The sequence below is a fragment of the Enoplosus armatus genome, chromosome 16, assembly GCF_043641665.1.
Source record: "Enoplosus armatus isolate fEnoArm2 chromosome 16, fEnoArm2.hap1, whole genome shotgun sequence".
Classification (NCBI taxonomy): domain Eukaryota; kingdom Metazoa; phylum Chordata; class Actinopteri; order Centrarchiformes; family Enoplosidae; genus Enoplosus; species Enoplosus armatus.
This window is the reverse complement of record NC_092195.1, coordinates 1054279-1070085: the sequence shown is the minus strand read 5'-3', so window position 1 is coordinate 1070085 and position 15807 is coordinate 1054279. Positions and strand designations below refer to the sequence as shown.

Genomic DNA, 15807 nt, shown 5'->3' with positions numbered 1-15807 from the left:
TTTTTCTTTTTTTCTTTTGATACTTGTTTGTACCGCGGCCGTGGAAAGTGCTCATTTAGCAAGGCTAAGGCCGTTTACTCCAAGTAACCATAGCAACAACATTTACTTTTTAGGATGCAGTACCAGGTACTTCAGTGATGTAACTGACCTACCGTGGATTAAACCCGACAAACAAATGACAATTTAAACACAGCTTGCCTTTCCTTTAGTTAGTGGCCGGGGTATAAGTGTGATAATGTAGCCCCACCTTGGAGCCCATTCTTGCGTATGTGTGTGTGTGTGTGTGTGTGTGTGTGTTACATGTACATAGGTGTGTTAGGAATGTGTATCTATGTCAGGTAGCAGTATACGGGTGTTACTTGGTAAGGAAAGGTAGGATTTGTTGTCATGTGTTGCGTTGGATTGCACAATTGATAAATCACCCCCCCCCCCCCCCCTCCCCCCCACCGCCCACAGCTGACCTCCAGCAGAAGGACCGGGAAATGCTGGAGCTCTTGCAGGAGAGGGTGACTCTATTCTGCGAGCTGGCAGAGGTGACGAGTGGTCAGGAGGGCCTACAGCCTCCCATCACTCGTTACTTGTTCAGGGCGGACACACCCCAAGCCCCCCATGCGGAGAAACTCCTACTGGATGCCACAGCTGAGGGTAACACGCCGACATTGCTTGTTTGTTAGTGGTAGATGACGTCCGGACCCAGTTGTTTCCGACCGGTATTGACGCTAAACATGCATCAGGTTCAGTGTTGACTTTTACACTTTTACACCTAACTGACATCGATCCGGACCTCCATGACTACTGTGTGGTATAAGAATGTTGTGGGAAAATGGCAAAGCAAATTCATAGTAAAGTATAATATATTATAATGCAGTATTATCCCATTTAAAGTCATTATGATTTTATTTCTATAAATGCTTAATAGGTCAGGGCCCAAAACTGGATAGCTACAGGCCCCAACCTTGGTGACTGGTATTCAGATTGGGCCGTCCATCCCATGCCCCCACAGACTAACGTCTGTTTGAACTAGTTACAGGCATCCTTCCCAAGCAGGCGACTGCAGTTATAATAAATCTGTGAATATAGAACAGTGTTTCCTTGTCGTCTACACGAGCGCTGCAGTGATTAATTTGAATGATTAATCGACTGAAAGAAAATGAGTCACCAACTATTTTGATTATCGATAAGTCGTTTCAGTCATTTTTCAAGCAGAAAATGGCCTGCAAAATACCCCCCCCCCCCCCCCCCCAAATAAAAATCCAAATTACTCAAGAGCGTATTCACCAAAAAAAAATTAAACTAATATTAGTATAATTAAGCACAGCGCTGCTAGCGGAGAGTTACCTGGAAGGGTCTGCACCTTCCAGATATACGCATTGATTGAAACACCTGACTCAAATGATCCCTTTAAATGAACTGATAATCTTCCCTGTGAAAAAGGTTTGCATACTTTTTCCAACAATTTGTTTTGTATTATTATTATTATTATTATTTAACTGGGCCCCCCCCTTGTCTAATTTTAGGACTTAAATGAATATCTGGTCACTTTTTAGGTGACATTTATGCAGAAACACAGAATTCTAAAGGGTTCACAAACTTTCTAGCGCCACTGTATATATATATATAGATATATATATCTATATATACATATATTTTTTTTTTCATATCTGACTGAAGATAGGCTCATTAGTTTCATCATTAGAATATGACTAGGTTAAAAAGATGAACTTATGTGAGACAAAAGACTCAAGCTTGAAATTACATATTTTGTCTTACTTACTTAGAGTAAATAAAAAAGATTCAATTTGTGGGTTAATACAGATGTGTGTGTGTGTGTGTGTGTGTGTGTGTGTGTGTGTCTGTGCGTGATTCCACAGTGGACAGGCTGAGTGAGCTCCTCTTGGGGTCCGGCGTGGACATTCCTCTCCCATGCCATCACAACCACATGGGGGTGGTAGACACCGGTGAGTCACTGAAGACCCCAATCTCTCGTTACAACAGGACCAGATAAGATTTTATTGGACTCATCATTTGCTGTCCAGCAACACAAAAGCATAGAGGGACAAACATGACACACGAAACAGACACGAATCCAGTGAGTGACACGTGCAGAACACTTTCATTAAATGTCATTAGGACACCTTTTCACGCGTAAAACTCAAATAAAGCACTCTGCCACACTGAAAACCAGATTTATTAACATGAGAGCGCAGGGCAAATGAGTGGGTGTGGTGTGGGTGGGGCTGAGTGGGACCCAACTGGAGTAGGTGGAGTTGAAACAATGCACAATGCAGGTAGCCGAGCCAAAGAATCCAGCTGAATGAAGACGAAACCATGACTCCCTGTGTCCCCTCTTTGTGGGACTAAGTACTGAGTGACTGCTGCGTTTGTCTCTGCTCAGGTGATCGGGATCTGTTGGTCAACGGAGCCCACGATTTCCCTGCGGCGAAGGTGAGCGATGGGGCCAAAATGGAGGTGCGGTGGGCTCTGTCGGGTCCGAGGCTGGAATGCTTTGTCGTTGTTTTAAGAGTATTTGAATGATCAGCATCCTCTTGCCAGCTTGCGTACACCTGACTGGTTTTTGCGACCATTGCAGGCATGTCATTCCAGTGGTTTCAGGGATGGAAGCATTGCTGTTGGACACTGGATTGTAACATAAGGGAATGACATAAGGGATCTGCATGTCTGAGTAGTCCACTTGTTGTTGGTTTTCCACTTTTGATTTGTTCATGCTAATCTAAAAACAAAACTTGGACAAAACAGTTCACTTCGTGTCAGTTGGTTTAGGTGGTTTGATTGACTGCAAGTATGTTCAGAAATGTCTAAGACTCACCCACAATATCACCTCAGCAGGTCCTGCATCATTAGCTCAACTTGTAGAGCGGCCCTCTATCAAAGCCTAGTTAAACTTAATTCCTGTAATTTATATTATGCTCACATGGTGGATATTCCAAAAATAAAGTATTTAATCAAATTACCACAACTAGTTGAGAGTGTGTACTGAACATTTATGTTATTTCATTTTAGTGATGTAGATTCTAACTAATAATAGCTTGTATTGTGTGCAAATGTATTGCCATTGTCATGATACTCATTTGTGGAATTCTTTTTTTTTTTTTTTACCTTCTGGGAAGGATTGCATGAGGAGTCAACACAAACCACAACTCGCGGTGAGTAAAGGGTGTTTTTCCTTAAAGTGTGTGTGCATACAGTTGAGGCCAAAATTATTAGCGCCCCTTGTGAAATCAGACAAAACCCTTGATTTCTCCATGGAAATGACCATTAACAACAAGTGTTTATAGTTTATTTGTTTCCAAAATATCAAAGACAAAATGTCCACAAAGTTCGATTAGGATATTTTATTGATGCACTGAGTTGAAACAAGAAAAGGCAAAAATGACACAGTCAAAATTATTAACCCCCTGGCCATTAATAGCCAATAGTGTACCCTTTCTGAGCCACAACTGACAACAACCTCTTAGAGTAGTTCTTTACAAGGTTGGCACATGTCTCTTGGGGGATTTTGGCCCATTCTTCCATTGCAAATTGTTCCAGCTGGTCCAGATGGACATTCACTTTGAGCACCCGCCACAGATTCTCAATAGGATTGAGATCTGGGCTCTGTGCGGGCCACTCCAGGACCTTGGTTTTGGTGTCCTTTAAGAACTGTTGGACCAATTTTGACGTATGCTTTGGGTCATTGTCTTGTTGGAAGACCCAGCGACGACCTAAGCCTAGACTAAGAGCAGATTTCTTCATATTATCCCTCAAAATGTCAACATAATTTTCTTTTTTCATGATGCCATGCCAGAGTTCTTGAAATCTTGTGCTTTCGACCACGCCCAGGTTTGTTTCTTACAGAATTTGTCTCCTTGTACTTAGCAATGATGCAACATACAAAAAACGCTTGGAAGTGTCAGTATAGCCTTCCCCCTCATTATGAGCCTCCACTATCTTCTTTCTTCTTTCAAGACTGATTTCCTTTGTCTTTGGCATGGTGAGTAAGAGTAGTCCCTCTCAGTAATGTGTTCAAGTGACCTGTTCCTTGGAGTCCCTTCAGTACAGGGTAAAGCTCAATGCTGATTGAATGCTCAGGTGTTGTTAGGAAGCCAGTTGACTGCACAGGTGTGGTTTGATAGCTGATTGGTTGATTAGGTGTGTTTTGAAAGCAAAAATTCACATGGGGGCTAATATTTTTGACCACCCCATTTTTCACTATATTTGACATAAAGCAAGCCTAAAGTTTTATTTCACATTCCACAATGTACGAAAAGCTACTAAATAGCACTGGTGAATGTTGATTATATCAAGTTTTATCAATTTTATAATGCAAACATTGGGCAGAATTTTAGGAAAATGTTCCATAATTCCTGGGGGGCTAATCATTTTGGCCTCAACTGTACGTGTGTCTACGTGTGTGTGTGCGTGTGAGACAGACATCAGTAATAAAATATGCTGCCTGTGTTATGACAGGAAATCTACCAGAGGCTGGTGAATCTCAGTGTTTATCTCCATGCACTCCAGGTAAGTAGGTTTCTTTCCGTCTTTAACACGCTCGAGTCATATACAACACCATACAGAGCACGCTATGTTATGCTGCATACAGTGCAGTCTGTATATATTGGATCAGAGGAGACGAGTTCCCTTCAGAAAAACATGAAGTTGCTAACCCTAACCCTAACCCAGAACCAGACTGTAGGTGGGGCTGAGAGAGAGAGAGATGCATTGGAGGGACATGAATGTGTAAAGATGGAGAGGGAGAGGAGGAAAGCTCAGTGCATCATGGGAAGTCCCCCCAGCAGTCTAGGCCTTTAGCAGCATAACTAGGGGGCTGGTCCAGGCAGGACCTGAGCCAGTGTTGCCATATTTCTCTGAACCTTTGTATATGTCTGGGAGCAGTTTAGCCTAGTTAGCACAAATACTGGGAGCGAGGTAAAACTGCTAACATGGTTCCAGCAAAGTGATGGAAAAATGAACACTTCTGATTGCTTTGTATTTGCAAAGCTGTTCCTACTGTAATTCAACAGTGATGGGTTCTGAGTCGTTCTTTGACAAAATGGTGGGTCTTCATGGCTCGTTGGTCTAGGGGTATGATTCTCGCTTAGGGTGCGAGAGGTCCCGGGTTCAAATCCCGGACGAGCCCTTACTATGAACACTTTCCTTTATAACTTTGGTCTATCAATAAAATCTTTGGTAGACAGTAACTAACAACATCCAGAAAAGCTCCAAACCCTTCAGAGGATTGAAGAACCTGCTCCTTCTCCACAAATGAGTGTCTTGTCATCATTCCAGGTTTCAACTCCCAGACTCAAAGACAAGTGACACAGTGATGAAACAGAGTTTGACATGCTTAGCGAAAGTCTATGCTTTTCAACATTTTACACTACAACAGACTTTTTGAACACCTACATACATAACTGATCGTCCAGCAGCACCACCACACCAAGAGTGAATCAATGAACACGCAAAGCATCTGAAATTTGTAATTACAGTGAACCCGTAAATAATGTAAATATTGTAGCCAAGACCAAAGTGAGCCTGCACAGCAGCAGGAAACAATAAAAACACATTTGCCGACTTTAAGCAGACAGGTGAACACCGAAGGTGGTCTTGCGTTCAGGGGTGATGCGAATAAACTCCCTCATGAGAACACAAATGTCCAGATTGTCCTGGTGCATATGCAGCAAGGCAAGGTGTATGAGTCTCTTCCGTGTGAAAGTATTGCGCAGCCAGGTTTTCAGGCGACGGAGTGCCGAGAACGATCTCTCTGACCACGGCCACGGAGATGGGCAGGCAAAGACACAGCTGGAGGAGATGTTGAAGAGTACTCTTGGTGGATGTGCAAATTGGACACACACACCCCGAGTTCGTGAACAGTGCGAAGGTCCTCCTGCTTCGTTAGGTCCCCCAGCATCCTCAATTGTGGGTTTTTTTCAGATTATTATTTTGGGCATTTCTGCTTTATTATGATAGTGACAGATGTAGAGAGACAGGGGATGGCATGCAGCAAAGGGCCCTGGGCCGGATTCGGAGCCCAGGCTGCTGCATTAAGGACTCAGCCTTAATGGTATGTGTTCTACCACACAAGTTTGTATGATTTTTTATTATTATTAGCGCCCTAGCGCCATCTATAGGCCAGCTGCCTCTGTTACCCACAATAACAAACGAAGTCTTAAAGTGTTGGATTGATAGTGTGTTTAATAGTCCATCCTACCTAGGAAGGGAATCCATCTACAGATGGTTCTGGAGCTTGGCTTGCCATCCAGTCAACTGGAAAGTCTTTACTTTTTGGCATTAGACATGATCTTCATTTCCTCCAAAAAAAGACCTGATCACTGAACTGCAGAATTTAATGTGACTCTCGACAGAACAGGCCCACAGCTTATATGTCAATTTTCAGCCTGTAAAATCTTGGATCTGGATTCTGTGTCCTATCCTGCAGGGTGCTGTCATCAAACAAGACTCCATCTTGGAACTGCTACTCCAGCCACAGGACACCGGGGCACCAGCTGTAGGAGGAGTATGGCGCCCCCTCTGGCGAGATGGCGGAAATCGGGAGGCCAGTGCAGGGTCAACTATTGGGGAGCTGGCTCTTTTGCAGAGACAACACAGCCTGCTGCAGGAGGAGCTGCTGAGGCTGCGGGATGCTGAGAGCCGGTTCAAGGACAGTGAGAGGGCCCGGTCCAAGCTGGAGAGGCAGGTCCGACACATGAAGGTCGGCAGTGGGGATGCACCTGCCTGCCAGCAGCTGGGGATGCAGGCTTTTCAAGTAAGGATATTTGTATTGCAATTCCATAAAGTTAGGGGACTCACAAAACAGATGATGTCAACATGACGTTATAGTGATGTCATCAGGGTTCTTATTCTGTCAGACAGGGTTCTTATTCTGTCAGACAAACTCCAGAATCACACAAGACCTTATACAACCATGAGGAGTAAACATTTTTCCAAGGAATCATAAATATATCAGTAATCTGCAGGTTTTAAAGTACAGTACATGGCGCCCCATGTTCGCTGGGTTTCTATAGTCTCTTTCCTCTTTTCTGCTTTAGCCTGCATCTCTGCAGCCAGGGAGGGAGGTCTCAACTGGAGCTGACAGCCCACGGGCCAGCCAGGAACTTGCCCACCGATCAGATGGCCTCCAGGATGGCAGTGATTTGGAGGTTGACATGACGTCAGATGATGATGATGGGACGGCATCTGAAAGTTCCAAAGGTCAGATTACAGACATGAGACACAATGACTGTGAATGTTACATACATCACTTTGGTCCTTTTTTGGTAATGGGTTCCGCTGCAGTTAACTACACTGGACGCTACTATCAGGTTTGGAAAACAGGCGTTCTTTGTATCCTTTGCATCCAGTGTCCTATGGCACATTGCACATAATGTTAAACTGTTACAACTCAATACATTCACAATTCACCTAAGCTGGAGTAAAATTGGAGCACAAGGAGGGTGCTGTGGTCCACGCATCTGTTCCTACTATTCCTTGTTGCCGTGCACTCACCAGCCTTGACAGAATGGTCTGGCCAAAAGCCTCAGTTGGCTGTGCCCACTGACATGCTGCCTGAACCCCAGTCGACGACCCCCGAGAGCGGTCCTGTCTATGTCACAGACCTCCGGGCCAACCTCCAGAGTGATCCTGCCCATCTTCCCTGCCTCCTGCCTGACCTCCAGAGGGGTTCCTAATAAGTTTGCCGACGTCTAGGGCGACGTCCAGTCCCATGTCCTGCTCCACCTCTGCCCTACCCTCAGGCCATCTGTTTGAGGTTTCCTCCTCTGCTTCTGCATTCCCCCAGTCTGTCCGCCTGTGGTCTCCTGCTCTGCCTCCTGCCCAGGTCCCTGGCTCCATTCTTCAGCTCCCAGGCCACTTTCTCCACTTCTATTATCAACAGAAATTAGCCTGTCCGCCTCATCTGTCTGCTTTTGGGTACTATTCCTTGCTGCCTTGCACTCACCAGCCTTCACATTTTGTAACCTTAGTTATCTGAATTTAGCTATGAACCAGGGTTTGTCATTGCCATAACTCACCCTAATGCGGGATGGCATACAGAAGTCCCAGACTATTGGTAGCAGTCCTGAAAACACAGTCAAAGCATGCGCAAAGATCCTCTGTTGATTGGAGAGGAATAACCCCTGATAATGGTGTGCGAAGTCCACGCCGCCGTAGATGCACAAATACGCCGGCATGATTGCCTCTCCTCTGGTGTTTCACCGCATTGATCAGGCCACCTGTCACGAGAATGTCCAATAGTTCCACGGATGAGGCGAGAAAAGTGGTAAATGAATTGTTGCTTCCCTGATGTTCATGTATCCGGGTACTACAGCAAAACACTGAATTAACACGCCAACACCAACACCAACACACCAAGGCTCGCCATCTGCAGCACCATCTTGAGATGAAATGGACGTTAATGAATATATCAAGACAACAAGTGACCATGAAGGCAGTGCTGAGTTTGCATTAACATCAAAGAGCATCAACATCAAAATTAAAACCAGGGACAGGTTCCGCCAATAGGGAGGCTTTCTTATCAATTATGTGCAATATATAAATATAAAGTAATGACAATCTCTCTGCAGGGGACTTAAATAAAGGGCCTGGCCAGAATATTGGGTTGTAGCATGAAATGTGTCAAATGATAGAATCAAGACACCATTGAAATGCCAGTTTCTTGTATTTTCAGGGGAACAGCGGACTGAATTTGTTCTCTTGATTTGTTCTCTCTCTTCTTTCAGATCTTCAAGATATTCCAGAGGAGATCTGATCCTCGGCATGTTTCGCGGTGTTAATGAGCTTATAGCTATACTTGATTATGATGTTACTTGACTCCAACAATGAGCATGTTTATCTTTTCTGCAAGCCTCAATGTTTATTTAACCGCTTTGCTTTTGAGGAAATGGCACGTGACAGTGGCTTGTTTTGTTTTTTCAGTTACGCTTTGGATTGTTGGAATCTCTGATTTGTTTGTATCACTTGGTCAAAGGGGGGTGGGGAAACTGGTGATTGTTTAATTGCTAATATTTGACTCTTTTAAATTAGAAAAAAGTTTGACAGAAAAAAAGTATTTGACAAAATGGAACATTAGGACTGATGGTTAGGGCAGCTGCATAAACATTTGTAATCTTCAGTTATGTTTATGTTGTGCAAAAGTAACTGTAATCAAATTCACGTCAAACTAGTAGCTCATTATTTCTTCCCCAAAATAAATCAGGGAATTTATTAGTATTTAGTTTACATTTCCAAAAAAAAAAAATATATAAACATATATAAATATATATATATATATATTATATATAGTTATTTCTATATATATATGTATATATATATATACATATATATATATATATCAGAATCAGAAATACTTTACTGATCCCCGGGGGGGAAATTGTACAGTACCGGTGCTCCCATTCAAGATTAGAAGGCAGCATAAATTTAGAAATAAAAGTATGTACAAAATATAAAAATAAGAAATAGAAAATAGAAATATACGCATTTACAGTATTTAAGTGAAAAATAAAAGTAAAAAATATATACAACAGCAATGTATATGTATGTCTATATATATATATATATGTATTGCTATATATGTATGTATTGCATACATATATATAAAAAAATATATAAATATATATATATATATCAAAATAGAATTTACATCTTTGTAGTTTATATATTGGCATCTTTTAATCATGTTTCACAGGCTCACTGTAAATTGTGTAGGACAGTGAAACTCAACAACCAAGCTTCAAACCAAGTTTCTATTCAATGCCAGAAAGATAGCCAGGACAGCCACCTGTACTGAAGTACCAGAAAAATGGATAGCAAGCACAATTTTAAGCAATCCAACACTAACTGCCCTGCAATAAATGCTGCTATCGTGTTCAGGTTTTTGTTGAGACTGTGTTGGAGAGATGCTGATCTGTCTCTGGTAACAAACTATAAAACGTGCCAAATGTATCCGAGAAGAAGGCACCGGCAAGTTCTCGGTCAATCTCATTTAAACTCCCGTATGCTTTGTCTTATAGATTTGCTCGAGACACATAGAATGCCAATGACAAGACAGGATTTTGAAATAACTTGACCTGAAAGATCTGGTATTCTTATTTACAAGATCTCAAGGCTAAAAAGTAGAAGTTGAAACTACTAAAAAAATAAATAAATAAGGGCTTAGTTTAAGACTCCTACGTTTTTTTGGTCACTCATGAAACATTTTACGACACTAAAACCAGTGCTGAGGTCTGGATTCCTATATCATTATGGCCTAATCATAGTCCCAATCGTTATCAGTGTGTCCATCAGCCTCATAGATAAGGGCTAGAAGGGGCCTGCTGGTATCATCTGTCCACATGGTTGATGGCGATACCAGTGATCATCAGGGCCTGCTACACCTACTAGTAGGTTCAGAGGGCTTAGGTTTTAGGCAACAAAAATAATTGGATAAGGTTAGGGAACCGTACATAACTTAAAATAAGTCAACGTTGACTTCTGGTTCCACACGGGACACAAACTCCGGCCTTCCTGGATAAAAAGTCGGGTGTTTGACCCATCCATCCATCCAACCCACACAACTCCTTGCGTGGACTTTGTCGCACTGCATTGGCTCAGTGAAATGAATGTGTAATACCAGCCTCCTGAACCTACTAGTGGGTTTAGTAGGCCCCTACTCGCCCGTATATTTATGACATGCGTGATGATAACACCTTTTCAATGGCCTGAAAACAGTCAGTCAAGGAAAGCCCCCCCCCCCCTTTGATTTTAGGCTTATATTGGCAATAATCAATATTTTTTATAATAGCAATGTGAAAACAATGTGATAATGTGAAAGGCGGCAGTAGTGATGCACCCGCAGAGAATAATCTGGAGCTGCAGCTCCACCCGACTTCACAGAGCTTCAGAGGTAGTTTCAGCTTGTTGTTTATTTGCCCACAACTTTACTGTCTTGGTTCACTCTCGCCGCTCGCATAGGGTTGTTTTCTGCAGCAGACAGCAGACAGACAGTTAGAGACTAGCTGGAGAACATAGTGGAGCCAGATATTTCCCTCAGGAGATGGTAGGGACCAAAAACAGGGCGAAGCCGAGAGAGAATTTTGGACTTCCGCCCATCAGGTGAACACAAACACGATTCCAATAATGAATGATAATGTTTCTCTGCAACAGCCGGATGTGTGAACTAAACTTAAACGATGATTATGATTACATGTCAGCGTTGTGTTTCCACAACTTGCTTCCGCTGGCCCCAAGTGGCTGAAAAATCAGCCATTGCAGGTTTAAAGGCTGATCCCTGTTGGTCAACAAATCGATCACTTCCTAGGCTCTCCATCATGCGGTTGGTCGGGGTGTCTGTCATGAATGTCTGACAGCACACCAACCCTGGGAAGCTCCTCACCGTTGGTTGATAAGAGGAGCTTGGTGAGTCCGTGAGAAGACGTGTTTGCACATTTCAATCAAGGGAAGGAAACAAGGAAACATGGAATTAATGAAAGGAAACACCTGTCCCTCTCAGGCATCATCTGAACCAATGCTGGATCAATGTGTGTTTGCACCACAGACTGGATGTAAAGATGGAGGACACGACAGCTCCCCAAAAGTGAAGCCAAAACATCTCGAGCGCCCCCCCGGTGGCTGGCTGCAGTATAGGTCATAAACCCTGCCCCCTCCATGTTTGTTTTCCTGATACATTTGGTTTTAACTAGTTATTTGATACCCTTTGCTATAAAACGTGGGTGAGACATCATGATTGACAGCTGAGATTAACTGTGGTGTGCTCGCGATTGGGATTTTTGTACAGTGGGGAGGAAGTGGAGGCGCGTCGGCCATCTTTATATACAGTCTATGATTTGCACAGATAATCTGATGTCCCTTCCAAATCGCAATAAGACCACAGGTGTAACCACCACTGGTACTATTTCTTCTCCTGCATTTGATTTTTTCAGCTGTAGTTGCGTCATTTAATCATAGCTTGCATCAAAATAAATAAATACTTCATTCCCAATGCAGTGATGGATTTGCAGTGTTGCATCTGACTGAATGAGAATAGAATGGCTGGACAAATAAAATGTGTTTATCGCTGAAAGACAACAGGACAACATAGACTGGAGCTGGAATGTTCTGAATAAAGTCTTAAGATTGTCATACTCTCCCTGACAAGCAGTCCTCCGTTTTTGTCTTCCATTTCTGTCAGCAGTCCGACAACCAGCTTCTAGGTCAGTGCCTTCCAAAACCATTAGAAATGACTGTTACAAGAATGGATCATAGCTCTGTTTTCTTAAGGATTGGTTTGGGTTGGGAAATGACTGTTGCCCACCACCCCACCCCCATGTCAAAGTTACACACTTTGTTGTCCCATCATCTAACCCAAGGTTTTGCCACATTAGGGTTCCATCCCAGTACCCTATGTTGTATTTGTAAATAAGGTTAAAATAGAATAACTTCAGTAACTGCCAACAGTGCCCAAGTGCCATTACATACTGAACAATAAGTAAGCACAGCCATCCAGTATTAGACCTACAGTCCCAACCTGATGACAAAAAAAAGATGCAGCAGTTGAGAGGAGTATTCCAATAGAGCTGTTGCAGGGATGACGTATTTCTGTAGGCCAACCCGGACGTTAGCGTCGCCCCGGCTCCCTCGACTGAAAGCCAACGGGATTGTTCCGTGGGATTTTGGATTATTGCAGAAAATAAGCTCTGTGGCAAAACAAAAACTTTATGATACTCACACGTTTTGTTCGGCGAGACAATCTTCACTCATGAACTCCACTTTTAGGATTTTTGAAGCGTAAATGGAATCGCCAGAAGTAAAAAGCTAACGTTAGGCTATAAAGGAGCTACATCCTGGTCGCATTACTCCAACATCACCACCGCTAAGCTTCACTTTTAAGAGACTATAGATAGATATAGATATATAGACAGATAGATATAGAGTATAAACACAACGAGGCCGTAAAGGTGGACTAGTGAGTAGATGACTTTCCATGTTTTCGGCATTAAGATGTTTAATGTCCGCGACAACCTCTGTAGCCTCATTTAGCCGCTTGTTAGCAACCGGCCTTTTTTTAAGATGCGTAAAAGCTTCAAAATCCACGAGTGGGGGTATCTGCTGACGCATTTTATGTCGTAGAACAAAACGTTGAAATGTCTCTCTTGTGTTAACCACAGACCTCATTTCAGGCATCTAGCCCAAAACCCATTGACTTCCAGACAAGGGAACCGGAAGTGTAAAAATGTGAACTAATTTCCGGGTTTTAGGGCTCATTCCTGCAGCACTCCGTTAATTAAGCAATTAAATTCAGTCATCTAAAAGCGAGTGCGTCTACTTTATTATTTTGAACGCTTTCTGTCTTTCTGTCTTCTAACATTTTTGGGAGACGCATTTCTCAAAATCACAGAACAAAGGATATCGAACGTTCACGTTGTCAAAAAGTGGGATGGTATTCTTATCAGTCTCCTCAAGAAGAATAGGTGTTTTATATCAGGTGATAATCATCGGTTTTGTGTTTGGGCACAAAGCAGCAGCAGAGTTAGAGGGAGTTAGTCACTAGTATTTTTGGGACTCGGGTTGTTTTGCATGTTTTTAAACCTGTCTTACCTGACTTAAGATCTGTCAACCCTCTCCCTTTTCTAATGACCACCATAGAAATAAGCTTTTAGGACCAGCTGATTGCAGTCTGGTATCTATCTATCTATCTATCTATCTATCTATCTATCTATCTATCTATCCAATCCAACCATTGAGGTTTGCATATTCCATGATACTAATTTTCATCAAGAAGACAAACTGTCTGCCATACCAATGTAATAACACCCTCAGGATATGTCTTTTTTTTAGTGGATTTTTACTGTAAATATGGTGGAAAGAGGTCTGAACGCTCCGCTGAGTTATGCGAATGCTAGTGTGGCTGCAAAAAAAATGATTGTGAAATGTATTGGAATGTTCCGACTGTACATCTTCTTCTCTGATTCTGAGTGTATTTCGTGTATTTATACAAACTCGTGATAACGCTCTTTTGTTACCTACAAAGGGCAGGGTTAGTACAACGCTTGACGGCGGCAAACAATGTTCAAAGCCAACACAATGTATGAAATACTGTAAGCAGTATAACGTACTATATATTCAGCAGATTTGTCTGTGACAGTGTGAGGCCTCGCCTAAAACGAGGACTGTGCTTACTTTTGCACACCCTTTTCTCATTCATGTGAATTGTATCGCCACATAGAAGAATAAAAAGATGTAATACAAAATGTATTGTGTATTGTATGGTGTTCATTTTAAAAGAGACAATTTGATATAGTTACGTTAATTGACTGCATTTACATACATAGATGTTCTCTGGTATTACAGCTAGCAGTGACATTGTTTTAATGGGGGGGGGGGGGGGGGGGTGGCGGTAGACCCATGATGTGCACAGACAGGATTAACATATTATGTTAGTCTTGTGACAGCCTGGCGACCTGTCCAGGTGCACCCTGCCTCTCCCGCGATGTGAGCCGGGATAGGTGACCAGCCCCTCTGAGAGGAGCCCCCTGCTAAGGATTAGCATAGTATAGATAATGGGTGGATGGGAAAATTAGATTAGATTATAAATGCAAATGAAGACAACATGAATACAGACTGTGACCAAACCCACCGCAAGGATAACAGTATAACAGGTATGGGGGCCAAAGATAGTTGAGGCCTTTAAACCCAGTTTGGAGGCCTTTAAACCCAGTTTGGATTTAAAGGCCTCAGACAGAGTCAGACTGTCTGAAGTTAGCAGGGAGGTTATTGCAGAGGAAGGGGGGGCGATAGGAAAAGGCCCCTGCAGCCAGCTGCCCATTCAGAGCTGTGAGTCATCAGAAGCACCTTAAAGTCAGCTCTGACACGAATAGGGAGCCAAATGATGGGAAGCTAAAATTGGTGTAATAAGGTCAGATTTGTTTTTTTTTTGGGGGGGGGGTTTGTTCAAATTCTGGCAGCGTTTTTTCTGAACAGTTTTAAAGGCTTTTGATACTAGCACACAAGCTAAATTAGATTTTATATCCGAAACCACTGGCCGACTGAATGTGCACGAACATTTCCGAGGTAATGAAATGATGTGTTTTCACTCCTGCACGTTTGTTTCTCCAGAGTGCAGTTCAACTGATGGTGGAGCAGCAACTGTCTGAAGTGTTACTGAAGACGTTTTGAATTCTGTGAAGATTAAACTGTCAGATTGAACTTTCTAACAAATGAATGCTAAACATCTCCTAAAATTATATATAGCCCTTTCCCCTTAATGCTTGACTGGAGCCCTGTCACCATATACAGTATATATATATGTGTATATATATATATATATATATATATGAGCGCCATCATGGCAACACTGGTCAGCCAATATGACCGCCTCAGACCCCATAATAGAGTCCTGCACACCAACCCACAGACACACAGAGGGGAAGTTGATCATCAACCTTGTCATCTGATTGTTGGTTTGATGGTATCCAAATGTCTTTTTTTTTTCCCCCCTAGAACGTCATAGAGTTCAGCTATAGTCAACTCCAAAACACAGAAACAAACTTCAGTCGTGTTTCTGTTCCGTCTCTCCGCCTGTGTATTTGTGAACACAGCTGCGGACGCAGGCCCTTAGTCTAATCCTCTAGACAATGTCAGCCAAAAGATGTTTATTAATAACCAACTGGGGCCTAGAGAGGGGAATTACTTACATGGTCACCCCATAGCCCCTGTAGCCTGTCCATCCCCTGGAGAAATCCAATTATAGGCATTACAGGCCAGGTGATGGAATAGGGTTACAGGACAGGCATTCCTCCCCAGTGTATTGTGTTTGTT

At 42.8% G+C, this 15807-nt stretch overlaps 1 protein-coding gene and 1 non-coding gene across 2 annotated transcripts in view; both read left to right on the top strand.

The window, feature by feature from the left end:
• Positions 1-8897, top strand: part of arhgef2a (Rho guanine nucleotide exchange factor (GEF) 2a) — a 28756-nt gene extending 19859 nt beyond the window's left edge. Inside the window, exons 16-23 of the mRNA XM_070921799.1 lie at positions 457-645; positions 1872-1958; positions 2396-2445; positions 3129-3164; positions 4468-4518; positions 6437-6763; positions 7047-7209; positions 8736-8897. Of these exons, the coding sequence (XP_070777900.1) occupies positions 457-645; positions 1872-1958; positions 2396-2445; positions 3129-3164; positions 4468-4518; positions 6437-6763; positions 7047-7209; positions 8736-8764 (932 nt within the window). The 3' untranslated portion in view covers positions 8765-8897. The remainder of the gene's footprint in view (positions 1-456; positions 646-1871; positions 1959-2395; positions 2446-3128; positions 3165-4467; positions 4519-6436; positions 6764-7046; positions 7210-8735) is intronic.
• On the top strand, positions 5066-5137 carry trnap-agg (transfer RNA proline (anticodon AGG)). The gene has a single exon. It is a non-coding gene; the product is annotated as a tRNA-Pro (tRNA).
• Positions 8898-15807: the final 6910 nt, after the last annotated feature.